This window comes from Stenella coeruleoalba (assembly GCF_951394435.1).
Source record: "Stenella coeruleoalba genome assembly, chromosome: 2".
In the NCBI taxonomy this organism is placed as follows: domain Eukaryota; kingdom Metazoa; phylum Chordata; class Mammalia; order Artiodactyla; family Delphinidae; genus Stenella; species Stenella coeruleoalba.
The window spans coordinates 122,363,027-122,377,830 of NC_137147.1; the positions used below are offsets into that span (position 1 = coordinate 122,363,027).

Below are 14,804 nucleotides of genomic sequence, written 5' to 3' on the forward strand. Positions count from 1 at the left end.
ATCAAAGTTTAATGAATGATGAGCTTGTCTTCCTGATGTGTCTCAGGTTTGATTCTAGAACATGTACAGCTTGTTTCCTTAGAACATGTATTCACACTTCCTACCATAACCATTTCCCCTGGCAAAGATAACGATGCCCAGATTGTAGAGTCCCTGGGGCAGGCCAAGCTCGCTGGCTGGAAAGTAACTAACATTTCTGAGCAGCGCCAGGGAGCTGCACCCTGTGTGCGTGTCTATGGCCTCACCTGCGCCCTCTGAGGAGGTGACCGACGAGGACATGAAAATGTGCAGAAAGTCCTTTGCCCCAGAGTCACCCAGATCAAACCTGCCCTGACTTATGTCGGCAGAAAAGTCTACACATCATTCAAAAATCAAGTACAGATTTCTATATTTTATGTATTCAAATGTTCTTCTGGCTGATTTAATGGAGTGAGAAACAGAATAGCTTCCCTGTTCACCAGCAATTTGCATGCTGAGAAGGTTCAGCTGTCAGAAATAGAGCGAAGCCTGCATGCAGAGCACCTCCCAGCGATATGTGTGAACACACATGCCACACGTAGCTCAGCTTCCCTGCTCAGAAGTGTGGTGATTCTTCCAGAAGGGGTGGAGGGTGGGGCAAAATCAGAGACCAAAAATGCATACGGAATTCTTTTATTTAACTTAAACCATGTAGTACTTTAACTACTAGAAAAAAGCAGAGTAAGAGAAACTAAAGTTGCCTTAGCTTCAGCCATTCAAAATAGACAGTTTCTTTGTTTTCCATAAAGAATCCAGAGTATATCGCAGTAACAGGAATAAATTCTTACAACAGAATATACAAAAAAACCTTTTGAAATTTTTTTCATCTACTGATTTTTTATATAAACAGAGGAATTTTTTTAGGAATAATTTATACACAGAAAGTCATTTTATGTAACAAATTGGCCATGTTATTACCTTTTTTTTTTTTTACTTTTTTTTAAAAACTTTTTTTTTATTTAAACAAGAAAACTCAGAAAATGCATTATTTGCGATGCATCCATTCCATCGCGCCTTCTGGTTTGATTTTTTTTTTTTTTTTTTTTTTGTCCCAGAGGTAGACAAACTCTGGCAAACCTCTCACCTCAACCTCACTGGCTTAGAAAGCAGACAGGTGTTTTTGCCAAGCATCTACTCCACCTGTGGATGTGTCTGTGCAACGCCAAACATCCAAATGAAAAGTTGCAAACAAAACCCAAATTGTTTCTGGATCTTTCTCCCATGTAGAGCAAAACACCCAAATGTTGCCAATGATGGGGATTTTGTGGGGTTGTGTTGACATGGCCAATAACCCATTGGGAGCTAGAGGAAATGGAGTCAAACTTAAAAAAATCTGGTGTGTGTATAGTTTTTATTAAAAAGAATTTGTTTTGTACTGAAAAAAAATCTATGTTCGGTGTTCTGCCTTAAATAAAAATAAATAGGGTCTCTTCCTTATTATAGCAAAGCATTAATCATGATATGAGGCATGTAAGCAAATGGCCTGCGTGCACCAGAATTACCATCTTTTGTGTGATAAGTCTGTATGCTGTGCTCACTGTGAAAACCATTAGCTACGCAACGGAGTCCTTCCATCTCAAGGCATTGTATAACAGTACAACTACCAAACCGACCCAACCAGGTGCCGAAGGTGCCATGGCACCACTGGGCTGCAACACCTCTGCTCTTTCCTTGGCCAGTGAGGTTCTTTCAGTCTGTTAAAGTAGCTACACTCCAAAGGGAAATGACCAGTAAAAGATGATCCCCTGCCCAACCAGAGGGTTCTGGAAGACCAAGATACTGAAGATACAGAACTACTTCTTAAATCATCATCATTCCTTTGTTATAAACTAGGGCACAAAACATGGGGGGAAAGAGGGTGAACTACGGCTTGGGTCAGGGAAAAATCCTTTTTTGGCATATTGTAAAGCTAGCTAGTAAACAGGTGTCCTAAAAAAATGGATCACAAACACACATTTGCACACACAGAGAAAAAAAGTGTCTTTAAATTATTCTCAGCAATTATAAACTACAAACATTTTATAAAATTATTCTATGTTCTTACAAAAATGCAATGAAACATTTAATTAGTTCTTGTAAACCAGATCTTCGTCAACTGACTACCCGTAATCTACTGGACTTAAGAGCCCTATTGAAAACGCTAATGAGTGACTAATTACAACGATGTTTACCAGAAAGATGTGGACACACACAAACATGGACATACAGATGAGTGATCATTATGTTCTTGCAGAAACAAAATAAAACAAAACCCTAAAGTCATGCCCCAGAACTGACACCTGACGGGTGAGATGCAGTTTGCGTTCTTGGAACAATTTGACTGAACTCCGCAGTAACAGTTTCCAAAGTAGGATGTTAGGTTTATCTGTTGAAACCAAATGCCCATGGATGACTGTTGAGCCTTGATGTGGTCTGATACCTTCAGAAACCATCAAGTTCCAAGCACAGCCCACACTTCTTCCAAGCCCTGTACCTTCTGCTCGTGCTTCCTCTCTCCACGTCATTCATGATCCCTGTTAGAATGGTTTCCTGCTGCCTTATCATTCCACCATCAAGGAGTGTTCATCTGCTTTTTCTCTAAATGACCAACTAGTCATCTAAGCTGCAGGCCAAAAACGAAACCCTCTGGCCTGTCCAAGGTCTGTATCTTCAGCATCTCTGGCAACAGAGGTTCAATCTAAACAACATCCTCTCTTGAAGTTCTCATTGGTACCACCAACTATGTCAGAGTGGAGTAAGAAAGTTTGATTTTCATCACTGGTTCTTAAAGAGTGGATCTCTGGTCCATATCTCCCAATGCTGCTTAGCCCAGGAAATGAAAAGACAGCCAACAAACACAAAAGTACCATTAACAAAAGAACAAACCCCAAACCTTAAATGCATTACTGGGACTGCTGGAATGGGCCAAGGCATACCATGGAGCTTTACTGTCAACTGGAGGGCGCCTGTGTTTTCAAAAGGAGTTGCCTTTGACACTGTCTGGCTGGAGGACCCAACAGTGACAGCTGAGGACCTTGGACCAAGCATCCTAGCCTTCTCACTGATCTAAGTGTGACCTTGCCATAACAGCGGCCTGCATCCCGTGCAGCCACCTGCCAGCAGAGGTGGGCTGCTGAGAAAGAGGTTTTGGTGGAACAAACTGGCCTAGAATTTGGCGTCATACTTGGCTCTTACATCTGTTATCCCAACTGAAACACACCACTTCATGCCAAGCATTTTGCCATTTAGTTCCACAATAACCATTTTTTCTATCATTGAAATGTTGTTCCAAGTCATAAGAAACAGGCTGGAAGGAAAGGCCAGTGTCGGCCATGAACACGGTCTTCTATCTTCCAAGGGGGAAGCACATTCCAACTGTGTCAAAAGTCAGGACATCCTCTAAGGGAGTCCTGGGGTGGTCTGGGTCTCACCCAGCTGAAGTTCAACAACGTCTCCAGAATACACCAGCTCCTGCTGCCTCAGGGAAGGGCTGTGTGTGATCATGTTTTAATGCTCACATCAGTTCAATGATGTGCCTCAGTGGTTCACGTCACTTCAAGCAGTGTGAGCTGCTGTCAGGAGGCTGCATGGAGAATGCCACAACTCAGCTTAAGTTATTTGGAGCATACAAAGGAGGAAACCAAGAAGAGGTGGGAAAATCAGCATAAAATTAGGCTAGAACTGTGGATAGATGATGCCTTGGTATAGTTAAGGTGGGTGGTTTGGTCCAGTAAAATGACTGCACCATCACACAAGCAAAATTTTCTTTTATTTAAGTGTTTCTGAAGCATTTGTTATGATGGGCACTATACTGTTAGTGTTTTCTTTCTACTTAAAAGGAAAACCACTTACATAAAACAAAAAGTGACACCAACAACTCGGACAGTTTAAACAAAACCCTTATAACCAGCTGAATGATCTGTAGAAATCCAGTTGTGGAAACCGGTAGGTATGTGCAAAAGAGAGGAGAGGCCACTATTCCAAGGGGTCACCTACAGTGTGGAAGCGGGAAACCCTGATCAAACATTATTTCTCAATGACCTTAAGATCCCAGGGGACTTGGGAAAGAGGAGGGGTGCTCTAGCAGGAGGGAAGAGCTCCTGAGTGTAACTGCAGTCCTGGGACTGTAAAGGAGCCGCCACACTTTGGGAGACGCCCACTGCGTTTCCCAGAAAAAACGCTAGTGCCTGTGAGAGCAGCTGCTGGAGGGGGTGCGCCGTCCACCCCGTGAACTGCGGGATGAGGGGGTGAGGCACAGCCCCAGCGGGGGCACGGCGCCCACCGCTGGCCCCTTCCAGCCCGAAGGTTTGGTACGTCTTTGTTTGCCCCTGGGGAGGAGGTGAGGGTGAGGTTGAGAGAACTGCCCGGAGAGGGAGAAGGGGGCTCTTCTCCGTACATTCCACATGAGACTGGCCGTCAGGTCAGGAACCCGGAGCGGGCTTTTGGCGCCCAAACGGCTGCACGAGGGGCTGAGCCGGCCTAGCCGGAAGCCCAGCACCCACCCTACGGCCACAGGGACAACGGGGGCCCTAAGGAGACACCACCTGACCCCGGCCCCAGCACTGCCTGTCCTCAAGACCTGGAAACCACTGCTGTTCCCTGTCCGCCACCCAATCTGCACCAAGTAGCTGGTTTCCAAGACAACTGGGCCGGGCCCCTCTCCACCTCTTGGGATACCGAGTCAGGAGAACAACAGAAGCGACGCAAAATGAGACGTCGCAGAAAAAGGAGAGCTGTTCGAAATGAGTGGAGAGGTGAGCTAGTGTTGCTTTGACCCCGGAATACAGCCTGGCCTCTCCCTGCGTCACCTGGTGTGTACGGCCTGTGGTGTGGATGAGGTTACCAGTATCAACGGCATATTGTCAGGTGCTGAGAAATGTGAGATGTATTCTTTTTATATATACACATATAAAAAATAAGAGTGAGGTAGATAAATGTTTGGAAAAAAAACCAACAAAAACCCAAAAACTGTCCCGTCTTACACACACACACACACACACACACACACACACATACACACACACACACAAAAACCCTTTTCTCAGTATTTAAATTCATAAGGGGGCTTCTCTACAGTGATTGAAACTGGTATCACAAAATAAATTAAAAGAAAACTACATATAATACCTTCTTAATTAATTTTTTCTTTTTTTCATTTTTTTTTTAAGGGAAAAACTATGGGACAGAGACTAGAGAAAATAGTGGGACTGAAACTACTGACAAGCAAAAAAGCACTACAAACTTTCTTTTTTGTGTTTAATCTCCAGTCACAACTAGCAATCATTATGTTGTAGCTTTGTTCTTACTCATAATTTAAACATTTCCATCCCAGAAGCAACTCTTGTGCTGTCATCACTCTGGTGAGAAGTGCTAAAAACTAAACAAAACAAGACCCCCCGGCCCCGAGGACGCGGCTTCCTGGCCGAGGAACAGCGCGCCTGCGCCAGGGCTCCTGTCCCCTGGAGGGGAGCGCCGGGCTTTGGCCCCGCGGCGCCTGCGCTTTCCCGTGCTGGCAGCGGGCTGGCCGGCACCCCGAGGATACTGCCCCTGCGCCCTACTCCCCGCTGGTGCCAGGGGGTCTCTGGGGAGTCCCTAGCTCTAAGGACAGGGAGGTCGGTCTGGAGGGTGGTGGCGGGAAGCCGCAGACGGGCCCACTGGAGCGCGCTCGGCTGCACCCCTGGCCTCAGCAGCTGTTTTCCATGGGATGGAAGGGTTAAATATCCATTAAAAACAAAATAGTAATCCAAATGCCTAGTGTCTGCAGTTAAAACTGCTGTTGTACCCAAGAATTAAAAAAATAGATATATGTGTGTCACAACCAAAACAAAGGCAAGGGAAAGAGAAGGTGAGACTTTTCAACAATGATGAATATAAACACTGAACAAGGATGTGCGAAATATTTAACCTTTTTTTTCTGACCTGAGTTTGTATCATGTCTTGCACTGTAACAGACTCAAATGCTCTGTGAGAGCAGGCTGGGGAGAGAGGGTCCAGGGCAGGCGCCCGCCTTCTCTCCACCTGCTCCCCTCACCAGCCTCGTGCCCACAGAGCCTATGGGGTAGAGTAGAACTAACGGGGCAGGGGGAGTGGGGAGGGGTATGTATTTATAAAAAGGCATCAAACAGTTCATGGCAAATTATGTTATATAAGTATCAATTACTGGGAAAAGAGGAAGAAAGTCACGCACTCTAGTACAAAGCATAAGAAGTTTCTTGGAGTGAGCAGAGAGGGAAGAGGGTAGACCTGAAGGTTTTCATAGATTAAATCCACAAAGATAAAGAACAAAAAAAATAGCAGCTTTTTTTTTTTCTGTACAGACGTATAGATGAATATCTGAACCGTAAAAAAGTTATAAAAGTGACATTAAAGACGATGTGTATGCAAATGTTTCATGGTCTAACATAGAACTGTAAGACCCATGAAGAAGTCCTAGTAACAGAGAAAATGTCAACAAAGCTTAGAATGCTTGAATCCATTTACTGCTTTTCTTCGTACTGTTGTTGTGGTATTTGAATTTCTTTCCTTGCAAACTTGCATAAACAGTTGGGCTGAGTCCCTGGATACCCCTTCCCATCTGTGTTCTTGGGGGCCAGGTGGGGAGCTGGGGCGGGGACAGGAGACTGGCACGTGGACGACCTTTACTCAAAGCCTGTCTTCCAGGCTCCCGACAGGACCTGTTTCCTCCAGAATTCCTGGGGGCTAGAAGGTGTGGGTGCAGAAGGGGGAGCGGGGAAGCCATCTTCACTGAGAGGAAGTCTCATTCTGTCCAGTTCCCCCAAATAATAACCTCGTCAAAAGCAATCAGACCTGTGTGAATGTGAGACTTGAAAAGAACACCAGGGGATGATCGGATGGAGAGCATCACCAGCGTGGCTCTTAACGAGTGACTAGCTACCATGCTCGCTCAGGCCTCTGGAAACAAAAGAACAGTGCGGGGACGGTGAGGGAGAAAGTTCGGGGTTTTGGCAGAATTTGGCAGCGTTAACATGGTAACAACCTTGGATGAACGATGGCCCTTTGTAAATTTCGTATGTCCCTAAAAATGTTAAAGATACGGTTAAAAAATCCTGTCTCAACGTGTTTTATAAAGACCTATGGTGACCGGCAGGTGTGTTCAGGGGGGCCATGGAGGGACAGACGTTGCCTCAATCCAATACAAAGGGCGTCGGGCTTGCAGCAAATGTGTTTCCATCATGAAGCAGAAAGAAAGAGAAAGGTGAGAGAGAGGGAGAGAGAGACAGGGAGAGAGAGGAGACTTGATTCTCAAGTGTTCTGTTGCTATTAAGTGTTGTCATTAAGGTTCTTGAAGGCCCATGTCAGTTAAGGGTTTGGGTAGGGAAATAAAAAGCTGCTTGCATATTGAAAAAAGGAACATCCCAAATGTGTTTACTGCAGAGAAGCCGTCTCCCGTGGGCAGCAATGGCAGTTCTGAAGATCCACTGAGGTACAGGAGGCTGTGAATAGATTGTTAAAACTCTCCCCCCCCACCCGCCGCCGTGTGCGCACGTTACTGTTTGCACGGATCGGGATCCAGGATCAGCAGGTCGAGGACTGGGGCAGAGGCAAGGCCCGCTCCTTCTTGCGGCCCCCGTTCATGTGCGCATAAGGCTGTCTCTCGTCGAAGCTGGCTCGAAGGACCAGCACGCCAGGGCCCGGACCGTTCTCGGCCTTGTGTCCTGAGTGTCTGTCGGGCAGTGGCAGGGAGGACGAGGATGCCGAGGGGTCCAAGGGGACACTCTCCATGTTCTCCGGCTCTAGGTCCAGCTCCTCTGGCTCAGGTGGCTTGTTCTCCTCGCTGTAGTAGAAGGAGACCTCCCGGAAGCCGGGCTCCATCTCGTCCTTGATGCTGCTGATGATTTCCAGGAAGGAAGGCCTCATCTTGGGGTTGTACTGCCAGCACATGCGCATCAGTTCAAACCTGAGGGGAAGATAGACAGAGATGGGCCCAGCCTAGAAGGGGGCCGCGGCCGAGCAGCCCTGTGGCTACTTGCTGTGGCTTCCCCACCTACATGTGTACAGCAAGTGTGCCAAAGCAGTTCTGCTGCCTGTCTGGGCCTCTGGCTTTCTATCTTGATGGCGCAAGTAGCCTCCAGCTTCTCCTGACTTAACGTCCACCAGTGCAGTCACTTCATCCAGACCCAGGACCCTCCACAATACAAAACCCAAACTCTCACTTCCTGAGAAGGACAAATACAGGTTCCACACAAGTCTGCTATTACAGGTATTATTTACATTAAAAACAAACCAGCTTTCTATTTGAAGCATCTCTTGCAGCCACTGATGAAACATTATTTCCAGAATTAGAATGCAAGAAACCTCTGGTTTCTCACTAATAAGGCTGAGCACTGATCACAGCTTTCCCCACAGTGATCTCGCCTTCAGTTCCACCCATGCTATTTCTACTCTTCCTCCTGGTGGCAGGGGACCACTGGCAGAGAACTGAGGACAGGCAGTGCCAGGCAGCATGGCTGCAAGACAGAAGGGGCGCACGACCCATGTCTGGCGCCAGGGCTCAGGCTGCTCACTGCATGCCCTGGGGTGGCAGAGCCGGCCTGGGAGCCCGGCTGCCCTGAACCCAGTGAGAGGCCCAGGGGGTCCCTGAGCCAGATGCCAACAAGCCAGCAGGGAGAGCCTGGTGGCAGAGTCCCTGCACAGGCCTGGGGCAGGCAGAGAGGGCACCTGGGCTGCAGCCCCTGGGAAGCCCTCAGAGTCACGTGGCCACAGGGGGGAACCCGGCGTTGGGCCTGAGCCCCCAGGGCAGGAGGCTGCACCGGAAAAGCAGGGTGCTGCCAGGACAGCCAGGGAAGGCCCAGGCTCTGACGAGGCTCAGAATGGCCGCAGGAGGAGAGGTGCTTCTTATTCACCTGGAATGCAGAGTGGTCCAGCCAAGTAGACCGCTGGCGCACAAAGGAGGTGGCTGAACAAAGGTCCAGGCTGGCCAGAGTGTGGAGAAGGTTCCGAGAAGGGACTGGCCAGCAGTCCTTTCTCAGGAAGACCAAAGTGCCTTCCCTTCCACTTCTGTTCTCGCTAGAAAATTCTATTCTATGTTTTGTTTTAAAACTTCTGGCTAATGAGATCGTTTTCAATAAAAATGGCCAATGGAACTACCCACATCTAGGAAGCTCAAAGCACCCCAAACTGGCTTCTGGCCCCTGTCAGGCTGACACTTGACAGACAGAGCAACTGCCTAAGTCTGGCCCCAGGGAAAGTTCAAGTTCCAAGGAGAGAAAGCCTGTGGGGACAGGAAAACTCCCATGTCGATCCGCCAGCTACCTTGAAAGATGTGGGAAAACGGTGTCGGGTCAAGTCAGAGGGAAGAGGATGTGACCTTGAGGGAGGGTGGGAATGGGAGAGAGGCCTGCTGCCTGCTTTTGTAAATCAAGTTTTATTGGAACAGAAACACTGTTTGTTTACATATGATCTATGGCTGCTTTCAAACCACAACTACGAGTTGAACAGTTGAGATGGTTTGGCCTACAAGCCCGAAATATTTACCGTGTGGGCCTTTACAGAAAAAGCTTGTCACTCCTGCTCTAGCGGAAAAAGAATTAGACAAAACATGAAGACTGACTAGTTCTTTCCCCTCCCAACTGAATCACCTACACTAGGTCACAGCACTAACCACACGGTAGTTAATTAATGCTCTCGGTAGTGTTATGGGTGTAAATGGCTTTGCTCTTCACGAGCCTGGGAAGGTGTGTATCATAATATAGCCCCATTTTATAGATGAGGAAGTGGAAGTACCAAGAGATTAAATAATTTGTCCAAGGTTCCCAAACGAGTGAGGGTGGTGCAGGGATGGAGTTCTCGTGAATGGTGTTTTTACACTTTGAACGCCACCGACCTCGAAAGAGGAATTTTCTCTCAACCTAAACAAGAGAAACCACAGTCCTGCCTGGAGGCTCTCCCTCTCCTGGCCGTCCACCGACAGTCACAGGTGTCGTGCGGGCTTTGCAGATAAACTGGCAGCTTGTCCTTGGGTCACATGGCAAACAAGCCTCCTTCCATAACCGCCCCCGCCCCCCGCAAAGAAAAAAGGGCCATAAATACATGAAATCCCTCTCCACGGCTCGGCTGCAATTTCCTCTCTGGCCGACTGACTTATCCCTGAATAGAAGCACAGCCAGGGCCAAGGACACGTGATGTGCCCTGGCTCCGTGCCCCTTGGCCTGGGGCTGAGAAGGTGCCACCAGCAGGGGAGGCATGTGAGTGACATCAGCACAAACAAACCACGTGACACCACTTTTAAACCATTCCAGAGTCACGGCCCTTCCACTGCTGCCCATAAAAGGAAGTCTTTTTACTCTGTGGGATTCAAGACCTTGTTTACACTGTCTCCACAAGAAAACTTTCCAGTAGACTTTAGAAGGATTTATGAGCTGATAAAACTCCTCTTTAAAAAAGCATGTTTTTTACAACTGGTCAGCTCCGGGGAGCTGGAGTCGTCCTTTACTGAATGCCTGCATCGGAGGCGTGCGTGCACGCAGCCTTCACCTGGGGCAGGGGCAGGACCAGACGGAGCTGCTGCCCCGGTGTGACCCCGGAGGCCGGGTGATGGTCTCATCCGGCTCACTGTCCCCTCCCCATCCCCGGCCCTGCTGTGTGCGGGCAGGCTGCAAGCACGGGCCAAGCGGCCTAGGGCAGCCCAGCACCTAAGCACTGGCACAGCCTCAGTCCAGGTGAGGACTCACGACAGAGAGCCCGCATTCCAGAGAGGACCTGCAGGGCTCATTTGCGCCCGTTCCTCCCCTCCTGGCAGCCCTGAACAGCCAGGACTGTCTTATGACCACTTCTCAGCCAGTAGGGGCAGTGGGACAGGGGCCTGCCTGACCGCTCACCCCAGGTTACTCTGTTTTGGGGCAGAGATCTAAGGCAGGGCCCGTGCACCAGGGAAAAGCCCACTGCAGGCTAACTGGGCATGAGTGCCATTCCTGACTGTTTGGATCCCACGCAAGCACTGGATTCCCACAAAACTGGCCCAGAATTCCCGACAATGTGGGGGCTTTAATCAGCAACGGGGAAAACCATGTTTGAAAACTGCAAAACCACCAAAGTCTACTGAGTTTTTTCAGACTCATCCGTGAGCTGATGACTCTCTGGGCTAAAAAGTTCAAATTCCTTTCTGAACACTGCACACTGAAGGCCTCCCTGGCAGAGGCTCTTGATGTGTCACACTGTCAAAGTCCCACCCGCAGAGAACATGGTCCATGCTCAGCGCGCACCTCTGCTCCAGCCCGTGTCCCAGCATCAGAGTCCAGTCCTTCCAGTCACCGGACTTGCTGAGGGTGCAGACCACTCCCCACATTCCCAGCTCTGGGCTGGAGCAGTCAGCACTCACTCAGAGGGGCTCAAGGACATTGGTGGTGTGAGTATGGAGACCTGTGTGCAAGAGAAGGTTAAGGACAAGCTTTGTTGTCAATTTAAAACACGGATCCACCATTGAACCACAAGCCGAATCTGTCTCATGCCACTTGCTGATCGATTCACACTGAATCTCAGGGTTGAGACCCATGGGCCTAGACACTCTGCAGCCTGGACCATGGTACCTTTCCTCCAAAGCTGTGTACCCTGTTCCATTGAGGGGATCAGGACTGTTGGCTACTTGGGAAGAGCCAGTTTCATCTGCTCCCGGGAAATGATGCTGAGCTGAGGTCCACCAGCAGCCACTGCATATCCGACCCTGTTACCCTATGGGTGCCATTCACACCTCTGGAACTGAAGCACACGACCTCTCTCCCACATGGCGGCCCACGATGGCTTTTAGGCAACTCCCGAGGGCTCAGTGACTCTCCTCTCCTCTGAGAGAAACAACAGTCCATTCTTTCATTTTTTGTAATAAAAGAACCCCTCTCCCAGAACACGTCTTCCTTACCTAAGCTCATCAATAAATTCACAAGGACAATACAGACACTCCTTATAAAACTGACTTGCCTCCTTTCACTTTGTTCTTTTCTTAGAAGGGAAAAAAATTTGCTAAGGGGGTTCTAGATGGCGAGGCAGAAATGCCTCCTGAATTATACACTTAATATGCCAGAGTAACCTCTCCATGTAAATTTCCTTGTCACTCTAGGCTGGGAACAGGAAGTATGCTGCCTTTCCCATGGCAGGGGGGTTGCTTCCCAGGCATATTAAATTAATATTAAAACTCCAGTCACCTGGGTGCAGATCAAGTTCAAGAGTCCCACAAATTTCTCAGAGACAATGTTTATTCAAGTCAACGAGAAAGCTCAAAAACAGTACCTCTCCTCCCACCACCCCCAAACCACACGAACAAAGCTCACACCTGCTTTCTTGGACTGTTTCTACGCTTGCTAAAACACCACCACTTCTAGTGTTAGACTCTCTTCTGGCACCAGACACGCTCAGGCCAATTCAGTGGGCATCACTCCTCAAACTCTGTTACTTATATTTTTGCTCAGAAGGAAGGCTGTTCTTCTAATGGGCTGACAATGAATACAGTGGCTGCACTGTTCAAAGTGGAGGGCAGTCACCTGTGAGGGGGGCAGTCATCAGTAGGGTGTGGTGGCTGGCCTCTGACACCCCAGTGGTCCTCACTTCCTGGTGTCCACGCCTCACATAATCTCCTTTCACATCAAATAAGGCTGCCCGTGTAGCCCATATGAGGTTGTGGACACCGTGGAGCGTGACTTCCAGGCCACAAAGAACACTGTGGCTTCTGCTCTGCTGTGGGAGCAATTGCTCTGGGGTAGGGAAGGCAAGCTCTAGGCCCGTGGGCCAAATCTGGCCAGCTGTCTAATTTTGTAAGGCCTATGAGCTAAGGATGGCTTTTATATTTGTAAATCGTTTAAAAAAAATCAAAGAAGAATAATATTTTGTGACAAAATGAAAGCTATGTGAAATTCAAATTTCAGTATCCAGAAATAAAGTTTTCTTGGAGCACGGCCACACTTGTTCCTGTGATGTCTCTGGCTGCTCTTGTACAACAGCAGAGTTGAGTAGCTGCAGTTGAGATCGTAGGGGCCCACAGAGCTGAAAATATTTACTATCTGTCCTTTTGGAGAAAAGGTTTTCTGAGCCCTGCTCTAGAAGAAGCCAGCTGCATGTCACGACGACACTCAAGCAGCATCACAGAGGAACTAAGGCCTCACGTGGCAACTGGTGGCATGAGTTCTGCATCTTGGAAGTGGATCCCAGCCCTGGTCAAGCCTTCAGATGACTGCAGCCCTGGCTGCCAGCCAGACTGTGACCTCAGGAGACCCCCGGCCAGAGCCAGCCAGCTAAGCTGCTCCTGGATCTCTGACCTCCAGAAACTCTGTGAGATAATAAATGCTTATTGTTGTCTTAAACTGTTAGGTTTCGGGTAATGTTATACTGCAATTAAAAAAAGCTGACACAGGTGGAGAGAGGGAGAGTTTCCACCAGGGGCAAGAAAATGCACTAAGTGGCCATGTGCATCTCTTCCATTTTTGGGTCCTGAAGTCTGAAGAGGCTGTACTAGGGAGTCTGTTGGTGAGGGATCCAGGATGCCCACTGCCCCCTTATGCACAGCCCTCTGAGGAGAGGAGCTTCCTGTCATGCGTGGGTGTATCCTGTGCCCCACGTCCAGGACACATGTACGTTTCCTAGTCTGGGCCCATGCTCAGATGATCAGTGGGTACCCCCCCAACACACACACACACACACACACACACACACACACAGACTCACACTCTCACACTCACACACACACACATGCACACATACAGTCTCACACAGACTCACACTCCTATACCCACACACAGACACACACACACTCGCACACATACATTCACACACACACCCTCATACACACTCATACACACACATACACTCACACACACTCTCACACTCAGACACATACACTCTCACACACAGACTCACACACACTCTCATGCACTCACACACACACATTCTCACACACTCTCACACACACTCTCACAGATGCTCTCACACTCACACACACAGACTCACACTCTTATACACTCACACACTCTCACACACACTCTCACACTCACACATACACACACACTCTGAGGCAAAGATGTTCCCTTTCCTGCAGCATTCTCTGGCCTCTTTCCTAATTCCACGCAAGCTGTCCCTGGGATAGAACAGGCTTTGGCTGAGCAAATGCTCAGAGGCAGCAGTTAAAGAGCAGGATACCCAGCTGCCGTACCCCTGAAAAAGCAGCGCAGTCAGAGTCAGGAGAACAAGTTCCACCCCCACTCCCCACCCCGCCCTCTACCTGGAGCTTAGGGATTCAGTCTTGGAAGCTACACTAAAAATGCTTAAAAAAACCCCCAAAAACCTTGGTTTATTGACAGGACAATGGTTTCTGCTTCCCAGGCTAAGGCAGTCAGATTCTAAGACAGTCCCCAAGATTCCCACCCCTGGTGTAAACGCCCTGTATGATCCCCTCACCTGAGTGGGAGGGACTTGTGAATGTGATGAGATTCCACTCCTCCATTTAGGTTTCTAATAATTGACTCTAAGTTAATCAGAAGGGAGATTATCCTGGGTGGATGTGACTTAATCAGGTAAAAAAAAAAAAAAAGTCAAAAAGCAGCAGAGAGATCCTCTTGCTGGTCCTGAAGAAGAAAGCTGCTTTGGAGGCTTCCCTGGTGGTGCAGCAGTTGAGAGTCCGCCTGCCGATGCAGGGGACACGGGTTCATGCCCCGGTCCAGAAAGATCCCACATGCCACGGAGCGGCTGGGCCTGCGCTCCACGACGGGAGAGGCCACAGCAGTGAGAGGCCCGCGTACCGCAAAAAAAAAAAAAAAGAAAAAAAAAGAAAGCTGCTTTGTTGTGAGAAGGCCAATGGAGGGGAAGTG

The 14,804-nt window shown here is 48.7% G+C and overlaps 1 protein-coding gene across 6 annotated transcripts in view; it reads right to left on the reverse strand.

Annotated features, from left to right (window-relative positions):
- Positions 1 to 607: 607 nt before the first annotated feature.
- The window catches only part of IGF1R (insulin like growth factor 1 receptor), a 305,216-nt gene continuing 291,019 nt past the window's right edge, over positions 608 to 14,804 (reverse strand). For all 6 annotated transcript variants that reach the window (XM_079912984.1, XM_079912983.1, XM_079912985.1 and 3 more), the window contains one exon: positions 608 to 7,915. In XM_079912984.1, coding sequence (XP_079769110.1) covers positions 7,534 to 7,915 — 382 coding nt within the window. In that variant the 3' untranslated portion in view covers positions 608 to 7,533. The remainder of the gene's footprint in view (positions 7,916 to 14,804) is intronic.